This window comes from Podarcis pityusensis (assembly GCF_964106645.2).
Source record: "Podarcis pityusensis genome assembly, chromosome: 17".
In the NCBI taxonomy this organism is placed as follows: domain Eukaryota; kingdom Metazoa; phylum Chordata; class Lepidosauria; order Squamata; family Lacertidae; genus Podarcis; species Podarcis pityusensis.
The window spans coordinates 20,247,334-20,262,021 of record NC_138042.1 but is presented as its reverse complement, the minus strand read 5'-3'; the positions used below and the strand labels follow the sequence as shown (position 1 = coordinate 20,262,021).

Sequence of the window (14,688 nt, the reverse complement as noted above, 5' to 3'; positions counted from 1 at the left end):
CACTGGGGGGGGGGGCGGCGAGCAAGACTGGATGAATCGGAGAGCAGGAGAGATTGGACAGATCAGTCTTTCCTTCGTCTCTCTTGCTGGTTGGCTTCAGCCATTTTAGGAAGAAACTATGGCAGGAGGGGGAGGGAACTCGGTGGGATTTGTGGACTTGTTGGGTGAATGCTTGCTTAACGGACTATTTCCTGGGAACGCTTTGTGGGTGGACTTTTGTATATTTAATTTCATATTCATCATGCTTGCCCATGCTTGCACAGCAGCCCTGGTGTTAGTGGTGAAAGAACATTAAATCTGAAGAAAGGTCTAGAATTCTATATAAAATATAAAATAAATAAAAATTTATTATTATTAAGGCACAGTCTGACCCCCTCCTTTGGTAAACTTCACAGAATGGTTGCCCAATGTTTGCCATTAATTTGATTTTGAATTGATTTTAAAATGAATTGATTTTAGACTGCTGTGTTAGTTTTATTGTTGTTAGCCGCTCTGAGCCCGTCTTCAGCTGGGGAGGGTAGGATATAAATAAAATTTTATTATTATTTTTATTATATTGCCAGCAACTTCTTCTCCCCCCCCCCCTCTCAATGCAGGTGCCACAATGAAATTTCTATCAGTTTACCTCCTTGGAATGTTTATTCCACATGTCTATTCGTTATACCTCAACTGGATTATATTTGAAATGTTAATTCCCATCTTGGGACGCAGTGGTTCAGAAATTCCACCCGATGTCGTCGTGGCTGCTTTTATCGTTTTGGCGACGATATTTCTGTCTTCCTACTTTGTAAGAATGCTTTCAGAAATACTTTGTGTTCTACTAATTCAGCTGATTCACAGTGCAGTCCTAGGCATGCTTTCTCGGAAGCAAGTCTCGTTATATTCATTGCTGCTTACTGCAGAGAAGTAGTGTATAGGGTCCCAGCATTAAGAACCTTTGATCTGTAGGTTAAACAAATGCTGTGACAATTCTTGTGTTTTCAAAAAATAAAAATGCAAATACATGTGGCTTCTTTGCGCATGTGACCATGAATTTTCCGAGACCATTTTTCTCAACATCTTTCTGTTTTAAGCTGTGAAACATGTATGGCCCGAGAGCTTGTGCGTGAATTGCAAATTGCCATGGGCTATGCTTCAATTAGCTGCTTTTTAAGTTTTCCCTCTTGTGAAATAGAGTAATTAACATGTCCACACACACAAAAAAGTTAGCAGGTTGCTCACGTTCACGAACTTTGTTTTTCTCGGCGGGACGCTGGGAGGTCAGCAAATCTGCTGTTTCTGCTGGAATAAATGCAAATTATGTAGATGAATTAGCGTAATGAATTGTGCCCATTAAGTTATGTGGAAGGGGAGGGAACCGTAACCCCAGCTTGCAACCCCTGGAAATTCTGCACAGAACTCCTCTAGCATCTTAGATTTCACCAGTCATCACCAATACTATCTTCACAGCCCTTAAGGAGCAGGAACATTTTCTTATATTTTAACAAAAGCTGATATTTTCAGAATGTTTCTTTCTGCTCACTAGTAAATACCATGCTAGTTTGCTCCCTCCTGACCTTACTAAAGGAGAGGTATGAAAGGCCCTGGTTCAGATCTCTGCTTAAATATGATACTTTATAAGTCAGATATAGGCAGACCAGATTTCTTTTATTTTCTTTCTCCTGGAACCCCAAAGCCCATTGAATGGAACCAGGTTCCTAGCCTTAGAATTAAGAAACAGGAATGATTTCTGCACATGTGCCCAGTAGTTCATTTACAGTACCACTCCTAGTTTTCCCCCAAGCTTTGTTCATTCGAGCGGCCTAATTTAGAGAGAAAAGCCTTTTTTTTTTTTAAACAGTTGGGAGCTGATTTTTTTTCTAACTTGCCCAGAGATTTGCCGGTAGATCCCTTTCTCCCATCTGCCTGTCCCCTAAACCATGTGGTCCTTGTTAGATCACTGGCCCTCATCCAGATTTGCCACGCAGAGTTGTGTTTGGGAGAAGTCTTTGCGGCTAAATAAACCTAAATTTCAAAAGCTTGCAGGTTCACTAGTTGGTTTTTCTGGATGTGTGTTTATAGATGAAGTATTCTTATCCTTGTTTTTTCTCCTGTTCTTCAGCTTAAATTCATCTACCTTGCCAAAAGTACAAAGATGTCAATAATAACGTTAGCAACTGTTTCTGCAATCATGTTCGTCCTGGTTTGCAGTGGAATCTTCTTCCCGTTCAGTTCAGATTTTGCAAACCCCAGACCAAAGCGAATCTTTCTTCAGGTAAGGAACCCTTTAATGCTGCAGAGGGCGTATCCATGCAATTGTTAACGAAAGATGTGGTGAATGAGTGAAACTCAGCAAGTCTTTGAAGCTGTTGGCTCATAATGCTCTGTGTAGCCACTGAAATGGACCAGAGATAAACACAGGAAACTTGGGATGATGCTGTAGTAGTGAAACACTTACCTTCCAACCCTTTAAATCTTTTATGTATTTATCATAGCCGTCCATGACTTTTTGTGCAGTTCTGTGTTTGAACTGCAGTAGTTTGAGTTTAGAAACTAACATTTGGTTCTGTTTGGGAACAAGTTGGAATTTCTTCCTTGATATATTCTTCAGAAGTTGATAAATGTACATTTATTGCTCGTTAGAGTCTGAGTAAGTTCCCATTGATCCCCGAAGGGAAAGTATTTACTGACACGTCTCAGACTTAGGTTCTCATGACATCTAGTCTAGTACAATTCTTTGGAGCTATAGGTCAACCCTGAAGGTTGATTTGTATGTCTTAATTCAATCGTTGGAGTAATAATAATTATTATTTATACCCCACCCATCTGGCCGGCTCCCAACAGAATGTTAATAATAATAATAAAGTGATAAAACATCAAACATTAAAAACTTCCGTAAACAGGGCTGCCTTCGGATGTCTTCTAAAAGTCAGATAGTTGCTTATTTCCTTGACATCTGATGGGAGGGCGTTCCACAGGGCGGGTGCCACTACTGAGAAGGCCCTCTGCCTGGTTCCCTGTAACCTCACTTCTCGCAGTGAGGGAACCGCCAGAAGGCCCTCGGAGTGATGGAGGTGGAGATGCTCCTTCAGGTATACTGGACCGAGGCCATTTAGGGCTTTAAAGGTCAGCACCAACACTTGGAATTGTGCTCAGAAATGTACCGGGAGCCAATGTAGGTCTTTCAGGACTGGTGTTATATGGTCTCGGCAGCCGTTCCAAGTCACCAGTCTAGCTGCTGCATTCCGGATTAGTTGTAGTTTCTGATATACCTATAGGGCTCCATAGTGTCTCTGGGTAAACTCCCAAGTACATTCTTAGCTGGCCTTTCGCTCACATTCAGACCCACAGAGCATTCTGTAATGCCCTCTTGCAAAATATTTTGGACGCCACCCAAGTTGGTAGCTGGTTTTCCCTTGAAGATGGAAAGTAAACTCTCGTCTCACAAAATTGTTGCCTCCATGGGCTGTGTACACACCATAAACGTAAAGCACACAGCTGTCCCTAGAGAATCCTGGAAACGGCAGTTTACCCTGCACAAGAGCTACAATTCCCAGAAACCTCAACAAACTACAGTTCCCAGGATTATCTGGGGGAAGTCATGTGCTTTAACTGTATGGTTTGTGCAAATCCTTAAGGCTGGTCTTTGTGGATTGTCATAATAAGTCCACTGAACAGATAACCCGGAATCAAAATTTTATGCTGAGCCTTTTTGGGTCACTTTTCCAGCACATGAGTCGAAGATTTCATAACCTGGATGGGCAGTTGGCGAAAAGTGATTCTGGAATATGGATTAATGGGCTCGACTATGGCGGGATATCTCATATCACTCCTCATATACCTGAACTCAACGATTCCATTAGAACCAAATGCGAGGAAGGCGCACCTCTCTGTGGATTTCCCTGGATCCTTCCCGTGGACTATTTATTCAAGTTGGTAACATCGTCTCCTCAATGTACTATTTAGTGTTTTAATAAGATTGAGAGCGGATGTAATGCTTTTAAAAACAAACAGACAGTGAACTGGTATTTAGGTTAGGTTTACAGTGGTCCCTTGGTTCTCAAACATAATCCGTTCTGGAAGTCAGTTCCAAAACCAAAGCTGTCAGGGAACTGCCATCGGAAGGAAGGGAAGTGAAAGGGCTCACACAGGTTGGGAGAGACTCAGCAGCTGAAGAGGGAACCAGTAGGGGGAGAGGAGCTGAGCTGAGGGAAAGGGAGCTGGAGGGATGGCTCAGAGACACTTCCAGCGAAAACAGTGGGGAGGTTTCAGGACCTCCTGTAGGGACACCCACTCCTCGCCGGAAACTGTCACGCAGAGAGTCCAGAAGACGTGTTTCCGTTAAGGAGCTTTTATGTTGGAAGCGATTCCGAAAGCAACCACTGTCGGAATCTGCCAGCGACTGACGGAGCCATGTTTAAGGGGCTCCGTTACAGACAGAGGTTTGCAAACTTGACCAAACTCTGAGGGACTAGGATTTTACACACAAGCAGCTCATCGTCCCATCACAGCATTCCGACAGTCTCCGTGAGCAGTTTGTGCAGGAGAAGGCATCATGAGCAACCCAGCCGGAACCGGAGAAGCAGGAGCTGGAGCGGGTCCAAGCCTGGAAGAAAGGTACCGGGTGTTGGAGGTCCAGCTAGCGCTGCAGACGGCGAGGCTTGAGGAGAGGAGGGCTCAGGATGCAGACAAAAAGGGGAAAGACACCCAGCTCGTCAGAAAGGTACCAGGATTGGTGCAGAAGTTTGGGGGGGAGCCCAAAGACTATCATGGCTTTCGGACAGAGATGCAATATGCCCTCAATCTGCAGTTTGATGAATTCCCTGACGAGGAATCACGAGTGGCTTTCGTGATTGGGCATCTTGAAAAGGGGGCGAGAGACTGGGTTAGACCCCTGATGGCAGCGAATAGTGACGTCCTAAAGGACACGATGAAGTTCTTTCGCGCCATGGATCTGATGTTTTCCAGCGATATTGAACAGGGAGTGGTCCGCAGACAGTTAATGGCTTGCAAACAGGGGAGCCGATCTGTCCGTGAGTACTGGACTGAGTTCACCATGTTGATCCATAAATTGGGGTGGGATCTATCGGCGGAACCCATTCAAATGCTCTTTGAAGAAGGGCTTTCTTCGGCTGTGAAAGACGAACTTTCCCGGGCGCCCAGGGCGGAGTCTATGGACCAGCTGACCAAATCAGCGCTGACCATAGGAGCGCGCCAGGAGGCGAGAGCATTGGAGAGGCGGGAAGGGAAGGGGGAACGTTGGAAGGAGTTCCGCATTCCAGACATTCCAGAGCCAACTTTCCCGCCGGCAGAGCCGATGGAAATCGGAACAGCGCGCGCGCGCGCAGTTTCAAAGCCCAGTGAGGGGGGAAAGAAGGAGGGAAAAGGCGCCCGGAAATGCTATCTCTGCCAACAGCCAGGTCACTTTGCCAGAGTCTGCCCCCAGAGGAAGGAATGGCAAGGGATGGTAGGAGCTGTGGAGGGAAGAGAGGAAGAAATACCGAAGCAAGTAAAAGCCAACGCCTGGCTGCCACCGTCGGGGCACAGCAGCCAGGCCAAAGAGCAGTGAAAGTGCCCACGCCAGAACCTCCTAAACCCGCCCTAGTGATAGAAGTGGCGCTAGAGCTGCCAAACGGACACCCTCTAAAGATAAAGGCGCTGTTGGACTCAGGCAGCTCCTGCAATTTCATGAGCAAAGAGTTTGCAGCTGAACACCAGATACAGACGATCCCTTTAAGCAACCCCCTGCAGGTGACCACGATCGATGGCAGGGAGCTGTTGGGAGGAGAAGTCAGCTTGCAGACCGTCCCAATGATAATGAAGGTGGCAAGGCACACCGAACTGATAGCGTTTAATGTGGCCACCTTGGGAGGAGCTCCCATTATATTGGGGATGAGCTGGCTAGCGTTACATGATCCGCTGGTGGGCTGGCATCAGAGAGTGGTTTCTTTTGGTTCAGCACATTGCTTAGAACACTGCAAAGAGGGAAAGGGTTTGGCAGGGGCCCAAGCCACCCTAGCAGGGACTGAAGTAACGGAGAACGTGAAGGTACCACGACAATACGCAGATCTCCGCGACGTCTTCAGCGAAAGGGAAGCTGACCAACTACCCCCGCATAGACCCTTTGACTGTCAAATCAATTTACTCCCTGGGGCACAGCTCCCTGTAGGCAAGCTGTACGCCATGTCAGACAGAGAGATGCAGGAGCTAAGAGAGTTCATTGACAAGAACCTGAAGAGAGGGTTCATCAGAGAGTCCAGGGCGGTGGGGGGCAGCCCAGTGTTTTTTGTGGATAAAAAAAACACGAACAAGCCGAGGCTTGTGTGTGACTTCAGGGCCTTAAATGCAGTGTCAGAACCAGTGGCTTTCCCTATGCCCAGGATTGACGACATTTTGACAAGGGTCAGGAAGGGAAAGATTTTTACTAAACTGGACCTAAGGGGGGCGTACAACCTGATACGAATAAGGAAGGGGGATGAATGGAAAACCACCATGTTCACCCCTTTGGGGGCATTTGAATATTTAGTTATGCCCTTCGGCCTACAAGGAGGCTCCGCGTGCTTTCAATCGTTTATGAACCACGTCCTGGGGCCTTTGCTTTACAAGAATTGTGTGGCCTTCTTAGACGACGTGTTGGTGTATTCTGAGAATGAGGAGCAGCATGTGAGAGACGTCAGAGAAGTGTTGAGCAGGCTGCAAGCCAACCAGCTGTGGGTGAAACTGGAGAAGTGTCAGTTTCATACCAAGGAGGTGGAATTCCTGGGGTATCGCCTGTCAGACAAGGGATTGGCCATGGATCCCGGCAAGGTCCAGGCGGTGCTGGAATGGAAAACACCCAAAACAAGGAAGGATGTGCAGAGGTTCCTAGGATTTGGGAACTTCTATCGTAAGTTCATCCGAAACTTTGCCCACCTGACGGCGCCCATTACGGACTGTCTCAGCAGTAAGAAGAAGTTCGTTTGGACTGAGGAGGCGGAGCGAGCATTTGAGGAACTAAAAAGGGCCTTCGCCTCGGAACAACAACTCCTGCATGTGGATTTACAAAAACCGATGAGAGTGGAAACTGACGCATCAGACAGAGCTATTGGGGCGGTGCTTCTGCAGCCAGGGAAGGAGGAGTCAGAGTGGAGACCGTGTGCCGTTTTTTCGCGAAAGCTGAACAAATCCGAGAGGAACTACACGGTGTATGACCGAGAACTACTAGCCATTCATGAGGCGTTCCGGAGATGGAGGCACCTGCTAATTGGCGCACAACATAAGGTGCAAGTGTGCACTGACCACAAGAACCTAGAGTATTGGAGGACGGCACGAGTGCTCAACCAACGGCAAGTGAGATGGGCCCAGGAGTTCTCCAAATTTAACTTTGAGATTTGTTACGTGCCAGGCCCAGAGAACATTAGGGCGGACGCTCTCTCACGCAAACCTGAATATTTGGAGGGGGAGGGAGCACCCGAAGAGAGACATGTCATTCCAGAGGACCGCTGGGTGTGTGGGGCGGCATTGGTGGGACAAAGAGAACTGGTAGAGGAAACAGAGAATGATGAATACGCCCAGAATAAGCTCAGAGGTCTTAGGGGTGAGGGAGAGGAACCAGGGGGTTTCGAGGAAAGAAATGGAGCTTTGTATTACAAAGGGGCACTGTATATCCCTGAAGGAGACTTAAGGGGGAGGGTACTCAAGCAGTTGCACGACAGCCCCACGGCGGGGCATTTTGGACAACACAAAACCATGTGGTTGGTCACCAGGGAATTTTGGTGGCCTAAGGTGAGGGAAGATGTACGGGAGTATGTAAGAGGGTGTGAGCAATGCCAGCGAGCCAAAGGGGAGAGGCGGGCACCGGCGGGGCTATTAGAACCCTTACCAACCCCAGAAAGACCTTGGGAGGCAGTGTCGATAGATTTTATGACTGATCTGCCGAAGTCCAAGGGGAAAACAGCCATCATGGTGGTGGTAGACCTACTAACAAAGATGTGCCACTTTGTAGCCTGCTCGCATGCAGTCACGGCGGAAGAGACAGCGAAGTTATTTGTAGAACACATTTTTAGGTTGCACGGGGTGCCATTGAGGGTGGTCTCAGACCGAGGAAAACAATTTACTTCCAGGTTCTGGAGGAAGCTCATGAGCTTACTGCAGGTGGAGGTCAACTTTTCGACTGCCCGGCACCCTGAAACCAACGGGCAGGCGGAAAGAGCAAACGGGGTCCTCCAGCAATACCTGAGGTGTTATGTCAATGACAGAGAGAATGACTGGGTAGAAAAGTTGGCGCTGGCGGAATTTGCCTACAACAATGCCGAGAATGTGTCCACAGGGATGAGCCCCTTCTTGGCTAATTATGGGTGTCATCCCAGGGCTTTCCCAGGGGGAGAAGGGGAGAGATGGGGTGTCCCGGCAGCCGAGCATTTTGTAGAAGAAATGGAAGCAATCCATCGTCAGCTCCAACTCAACTTAGAAAGGGCGAAGGAAGAATACAAGAGGCAGGCAGACAAGAACCGAAGGGAAGGTGAAACCATAAGGGTGGGAGATAGGGTGTGGCTGTCAACCCAAGGGTTGCCGTTCAAAGGAGGTTGTAAGAAATTAAGACCCAGGAGATTGGGTCCCTTTGAGGTCATTCAACAGGTCAACCCAGTGGCTTTCAGGCTCCGGTTACCCAACCACATGAAACTGCACCCAGTATTTCACAGGTCGTTACTGTCACCGTATGAGGGGGGACGAGAAGGGATGGCCACTCGGGGACCGGTCATAGAAGAAAGGGAATGCAGCAGCCATGTGGCAAAAATCCTCGACGCCAGGTGGAAGGGGGATCAGGTGGAGTATTTGGTAGCGTGGGAAGGAGAACCGGAGTCAGAAAACACTTGGGTAATGGCAGAAGATATCAATGACGAGGTATTGATAGAAACGTTCCATCAAAGGTTCCCAAGGAAACCTCAGCCTGTGGAGAGGTTCCGGAGGGAATACTTTGGGACCACCGATGAGGAGGAGGAGTTGGAAGGATTCTCGGAATCGGAAGGGGAAGGGGAGATGGACTCTGAGGAGGAGGAGTACTTCGAGACCAGGAACCGCAACAGGTGGAGAGAAGTGTTCGGGACATCGGAAGATGAAGGAAGTTCATTCCGGGGTTTTGCCTCCTCACCGCCCGTAGAGGAGGGGGCGAGAGGGGATGAAGGGGGCCCTGGAGGGGAGGTGGATGTCAGGGAACTGCCATCGGAAGGAAGGGAAGTGAAAGGGCTCACACAGGTTGGGAGAGACTCAGCAGCTGAAGAGGGAACCAGTAGGGGGAGAGGAGCTGAGCTGAGGGAAAGGGAGCTGGAGGGATGGCTCAGAGACACTTCCAGCGAAAACAGTGGGGAGGTTTCAGGACCTCCTGTAGGGACACCCACTCCTCGCCGGAAACTGTCACGCAGAGAGTCCAGAAGACGTGTTTCCGTTAAGGAGCTTTTATGTTGGAAGCGATTCCGAAAGCAACCACTGTCGGAATCTGCCAGCGACTGACGGAGCCATGTTTAAGGGGCTCCGTTACAGACAGAGGTTTGCAAACTTGACCAAACTCTGAGGGACTAGGATTTTACACACAAGCAGCTCATCGTCCCATCACAAAAGCGTTCCAAAACCAAGGCGTGCTTTCCCATAGGAAGTAATGCAAAACGGATTAATCCATAAGCTTTTAGGAAAACTTTGGATTTTTTAAAGTAGAATTCTTTTTTCTTTTGGGCATCTGCCAACCAAAACGTTGATTTATTCCAACACGTTTGGTTTTATAAGTTTGTTTTTGTTTTTTTATATGACAAAGATAGTCATTTGGATTTACTTTATGTGTTTGCGGCTGGCTGTAAGGCCATAACTTTAGTTTTCAAACCTATCCGTGTTTGACGCTGTGATATGACCAGTTGTGTTGTGCAGAGTCTTTAAGTTGGACAGATTCAATACCGAGCAGTAATTTAAAGTACTTTAGAAGTGCCGTTTTGGAGGGTCACATTAATCTTAAACGCAACCTCTTCTTGCAGGAAAAATTGGTATCTTCCTGCTCCAGCCATCACTCCCAAGAAACCAGCTCACTTTCAGCTTCTCTCCAAAGAGCGAACGCCGTCAGATTCTACAAAGTTCACCTTTGAAATAACTGGTGAGTTGTGTGTGCTATTGTATTTTTATTTGCTATTTACCGTTGGGGAGATGTTCTGGTTTCTGCAGGTGGCAATGCTAGTCCTAAAATACTGAGAGGAAGGCTGCTGACAAACAATTCCCTGTCACTGGCAGCCTGGATAGGTCAGCATGGTGCTGATAACACAGAGGTTGCAGGTTTGGTTCCCATATGGACAGCTGCATATTCCTGCATTGCAGGAAGTTAGGACTAGATGATCTATGACCCTAACAGTCCAGTTTCCCAGATATAGGAAATTTTGCATGCCACAGTTGCAGTATGCATGAGAGAGCTTCTGCCTGTAATAGGCTCTTGTATATGAAAAGTTATTGAAAGTATATGAAAATTAGGTGGTCCTTACAGTGCCACAAGACTTTGTCATCTCTGCAGCAAGAAACTAAAGCGCTACCTTCTGGCGATTTGTTTAAATTTATATGCTGCTTTTTAGGCCTTCAAAGCAGCTTGCAGACTAAAGGCAAATAAGCGATAAGAATGAGACAGGTACAAACAGAAGCTCAGTGCACAGCTTTCTATATAAATATATTAGGGTTTATAAAGAAGAATACAAAGATTGTTGTCAGATATATATTTTTGTCCAAAACCAAAACATTAAAGGCAAAAAAGAGAAAGAGAAGAAGAGGAAGGAAGGGGAAGAGATAGAGAAAAAGGAATAGAAAAAGATTGAAAAGAGAGAGAGAAAAGTTAAGAAGCTAAAGGACTTCTGATTCCTTGTCTGTTTACTATATAGCTGAAGTATAACACCTAATAAAGCCACTTTCTATAAATCATTATCTTCAATCCTCAAATCCAAACATCATTATTTCTTCTTCTTTTTCATGCAAAAAGTCTGTGAGAGATTTCCCACCTTTAGTAAACGTTTACAATGACTTTTCTCTGATTAAACATGTCGACTTCGCCCTCTCAGCTAAGTCTGTTAGTTTTAACAGCCGCTCTTCCATCGCTGGCAATAATGGGTCATAACATCTTTGAATGCACAACTTCCTGAATAAAACACAGGCCCCACATATGCTACTGATTAGCACTGGAGCACCTTTGGAGAGAGTTGGATGTGTGAATCCTAGACTCATACAACCAACCTTTCTAGTTGTCCTTTGGCTGAACGAACCAGTTTGTTGTATAAGGAAAGGTAAAGGTACCCCTGACCATTAGGTCCAGTCGTGGCCGACTCTGGGGTTGCGGCGCTCATCTCGCTTTATTGGCCGAGGGAGCCGGCGTACAGCTTCCGGGTCATGTGGCCAGCATGACTAAGCTGCTTCTGGCGAACCAGAGCAGTGCACGGAAATGCCGTTTACCTTCCCGCTGGAGCGGTACCTATTTTTCTACTTGCACTTTGACGTTCTTTCGAACTGCTAGGTTGGCAGGAGCAGGGACCGAGCAACGGGAGCTCACCCCGTCCGTTGCGGGGATTCGAACCGCCAACCTTCTGATCAGCAAGTCTTAGGCTCTGTGGTTTAACCCACAGCGCCACCCGTCCCTTACAGTTTGTTGTATAGTCATACGCTAAGTTTCATGGTGAATGGGTTCCTGCTGAGGAACCATGAGCAGCTATTGAGTTCAAGTCTTATTTGGGGACTTCTCAAAGCATGTGGCAGGTCATTGTGGAAATTGAATGCTGGACTGGACTGACTTTTTTAGCTGATCCAGCTTCGTTTTTTTGCCTTAAAGCAAGCAGTAAGGGACATAAAGAAATTCAGGAGAAAAAAGAAATTCACGATAGTTCTGGGTACACCTGAAAAAGTTCCTATGTTCTTCATTCTGTGCTCATGTAGAAATCTCTGTCTGCCGTCTACTTTAGGTCCAAGTCACATGTCAGTGTTTCTTCGGCCACATGAAGGTTCAACACTGTCCAGGTGGTCTCTGGGAGATGGAACTCCTCTTGCTAATAATGTAGGCAGAGATTATTTTATATATTATACACATGGACTCCAGGCCTCGCCATGGCGCTTCTGGATAGAAATGAAGGTGAGGCTATATCAAAAACATACAATCGTACTTCTTAGAACTCTGTTAAAATGATTTGCTTTTTTGGAACACGGTTACCAATGGTTCATCTCTGTGTGTGTGTGTGTGTGTGTGTGTTTGTAAAGAAAATGCAGGCTTTTTATGCTGTACATTTTTGAACTCAGTTCCCTCCTGCCCCTTGGCTTGTAAGTCTACTCTTCTCCTTTGCACACATCCTAAAAGGTTTGCTTCCAAATGTGCTTCATAGACAGACCATCTATTTCAGGGATGGCTCACCCATGGGTCACCTGTAGAGCTTTTTTATGGCCTTCCCCAAACCCCTCTAAAATCATCATTAACACCCACTCGCCCACACCTGCCCACAAGGATGCCAGCTTGAAGAGGGGAGCCCTTGCCCCCCAGTTTGATCTCCTGACCATAGCGAAGAGAGCCGATATTATCTGTACACTGGGCCTGATGGTAAAATCCCAAATTATGGCTCTTCTATTTCTTGTAACAAGTAGAGATGCTTTTCTTTCTTTTTCTTTCTTTTAAATTTTATTTATACTTTTCAAATACAGTGGTACCTTGGTGCTCAAACTTAACCCGTTCCGGAAGTCCATTCCAAAACCAAAGTGTTCCAAAACCAAGGCGCGCTTTCCCATAGAAAGTAATGCAAAACGGATTAATCTGTTCCAGACTTTTAGAAACAACCCCTAAAACAGCAATTTAACATGGATTTCACTAACTGACGAGACCATTGATCCATAAAATGAAAGCGATAAACAAGGTACTGCAGTCACACAGTCAATCCATCAGTAGCTGAAATGGGTTCCACACAGTCACAAAAAATAAAACAAAAAATGCTGCAAAAACAAAAACCGCAAAATAAATAGCAAAGATAGACCTCAGCATAACACTAAGAATGGAAGTGTGGCACTCAAATTGGAAGTGTAACACTCAAAATGGAGCATGTTCGGCTTCGGAAAGAAGTTCGCAAACCGGAACACTTACTTCCAGGTTTGCAGTGTTTGGGTTCCAAGTTGTTTGAGTACCAAGGCGTTTCAGAACCAGGGTACCACTGTATAACTGATTTTACATTCATTTTGACATTTTAAAACTTGACTTACTTCCCCCTTTCTGCGGTTCCTTAAATTTATTTTTACTATCTTCTGCATATCCAAATTAACTTAACTTGCTCATTTATTTATCTTCTTTATATATTTTTTATACCCGTATATAGCTACAGGTTATTACAATAACCCTGCCAGTGTTTTTATCTGTTTACAATTTATCCGTAAATATTCAATAAACCATTTCCATTCTTTTATAAAAAGTTTGTGATCTGGATTTCTTATTCTTCCAGTAAGTTTCGCCATTTCTGCATATTCCGTAACTTTTCGTATCCATTCTCCCTTTGATGGGGCTTCTTTTTCTTTCCATTTTTGGGCAAGTAGCGTTCTTGCTGTTGTAGTCGTATACATAAATAAATTTCTATATAATTTAGGTAGTTCTATCTTTATAATTCCCATACTTGTGCTTTTCATACCTCTAGCACAATCTGTGTAGTCATAGCTGTTTTGTCCCTCATTTATTAACCTGTTTTTTTGTGTGTGTGTGTTTTACTTTTAATTTTCTACCTAGTCTGATATTTAATAGGGAGAAAATTCCCTCTGTATCCCTGCATGACATAGAATGGCTTCTGTATAGGCTGTTTCTTCATACTGGATTCCCTTTTTAGCCAGCAGCAAGCAGCAAAAACATCTGCTGTATATCAGAGGGTGCCTTTGGAAACTTCAGCCCATCCTAGAATGTGCATGTGATTACAAGCCTAGTGTTTCTAATTGTATTAAAAGGTCAAACCCACAATTTTCCTATGAACCAACATTTCTACTTTTGCTTTTTGTGAGCCTTTTTCAAAAATGAGCACAGATTGCTCCACCTCCATATAATTTGTTTGTTGGATATGCTGCTTAGCTCCCATTTCAGTATGCTTCCTCGTAACGTGTGTCTTAGTTGTCAAATTGGTTTCAGTATCATTTGTGAGCTTTCAGCCTGCTAAATATCATTTTCCCTTCTTTGTAGTCTCTGTGAAGAGCACGCAAGCTTCTGTCCTGTTTGCAGGCCCCGAGTCTTCTGGATCTGACACCCTTCGCCACCTATACCGTATTTTTTGCTCTATAAGATGCACTTTTCCCCTCCTAAAAAGTAAGGGGAAATGTGTGTGCATCTTATGGAGCGAATGCAGGCTGCGTAGCTATCGCTGAAGCCAGAAGAGGAAGAGGGATCGGTGCGCACAGATCCCTCTTGCTGTTCTGGCTTCTGGGATAGCCACGCGAAGCCTCTTCAGGGCAACGGGAGGAACGTTCCCCCTGCCCTGAAATGGCTTGGCACGGCTATCCCAGAAGCCAGAACAGCAAGAGGGATCGCTGCTTTCGCTGTGCAGTGATCCCTCTTGCTGTTCTGACTTCGGCTGGAGAGGTGCTTCTCAGCTTTCCCTCTCTGCGCAGCGCCCCTTCAGCAAAGCGGGAGGAGAAACAGAGCCCCTTCCATTTCTCCCCCCGCTTTGCTGGAGAGAGGCGCTGCGCAGAGAGGGAGAGAATTTTTTTCCT

General features: G+C 46.0%; 1 protein-coding gene across 3 annotated transcripts in view; it reads left to right on the top strand.

The window, feature by feature from the left end:
* Positions 1–14,688, top strand: part of ERMP1 (endoplasmic reticulum metallopeptidase 1) — a 45,511-nt gene that overhangs the window by 26,804 nt on the left and 4,019 nt on the right. For all 3 annotated transcript variants that reach the window (XM_080987777.1, XM_080987778.1, XM_080987776.1), the window contains exons 10-14: positions 597–787; positions 2,102–2,254; positions 3,709–3,911; positions 9,981–10,096; positions 11,931–12,097. In XM_080987777.1, coding sequence (XP_080843903.1) covers positions 597–787; positions 2,102–2,254; positions 3,709–3,911; positions 9,981–10,096; positions 11,931–12,097 — 830 coding nt within the window. The remainder of the gene's footprint in view (positions 1–596; positions 788–2,101; positions 2,255–3,708; positions 3,912–9,980; positions 10,097–11,930; positions 12,098–14,688) is intronic.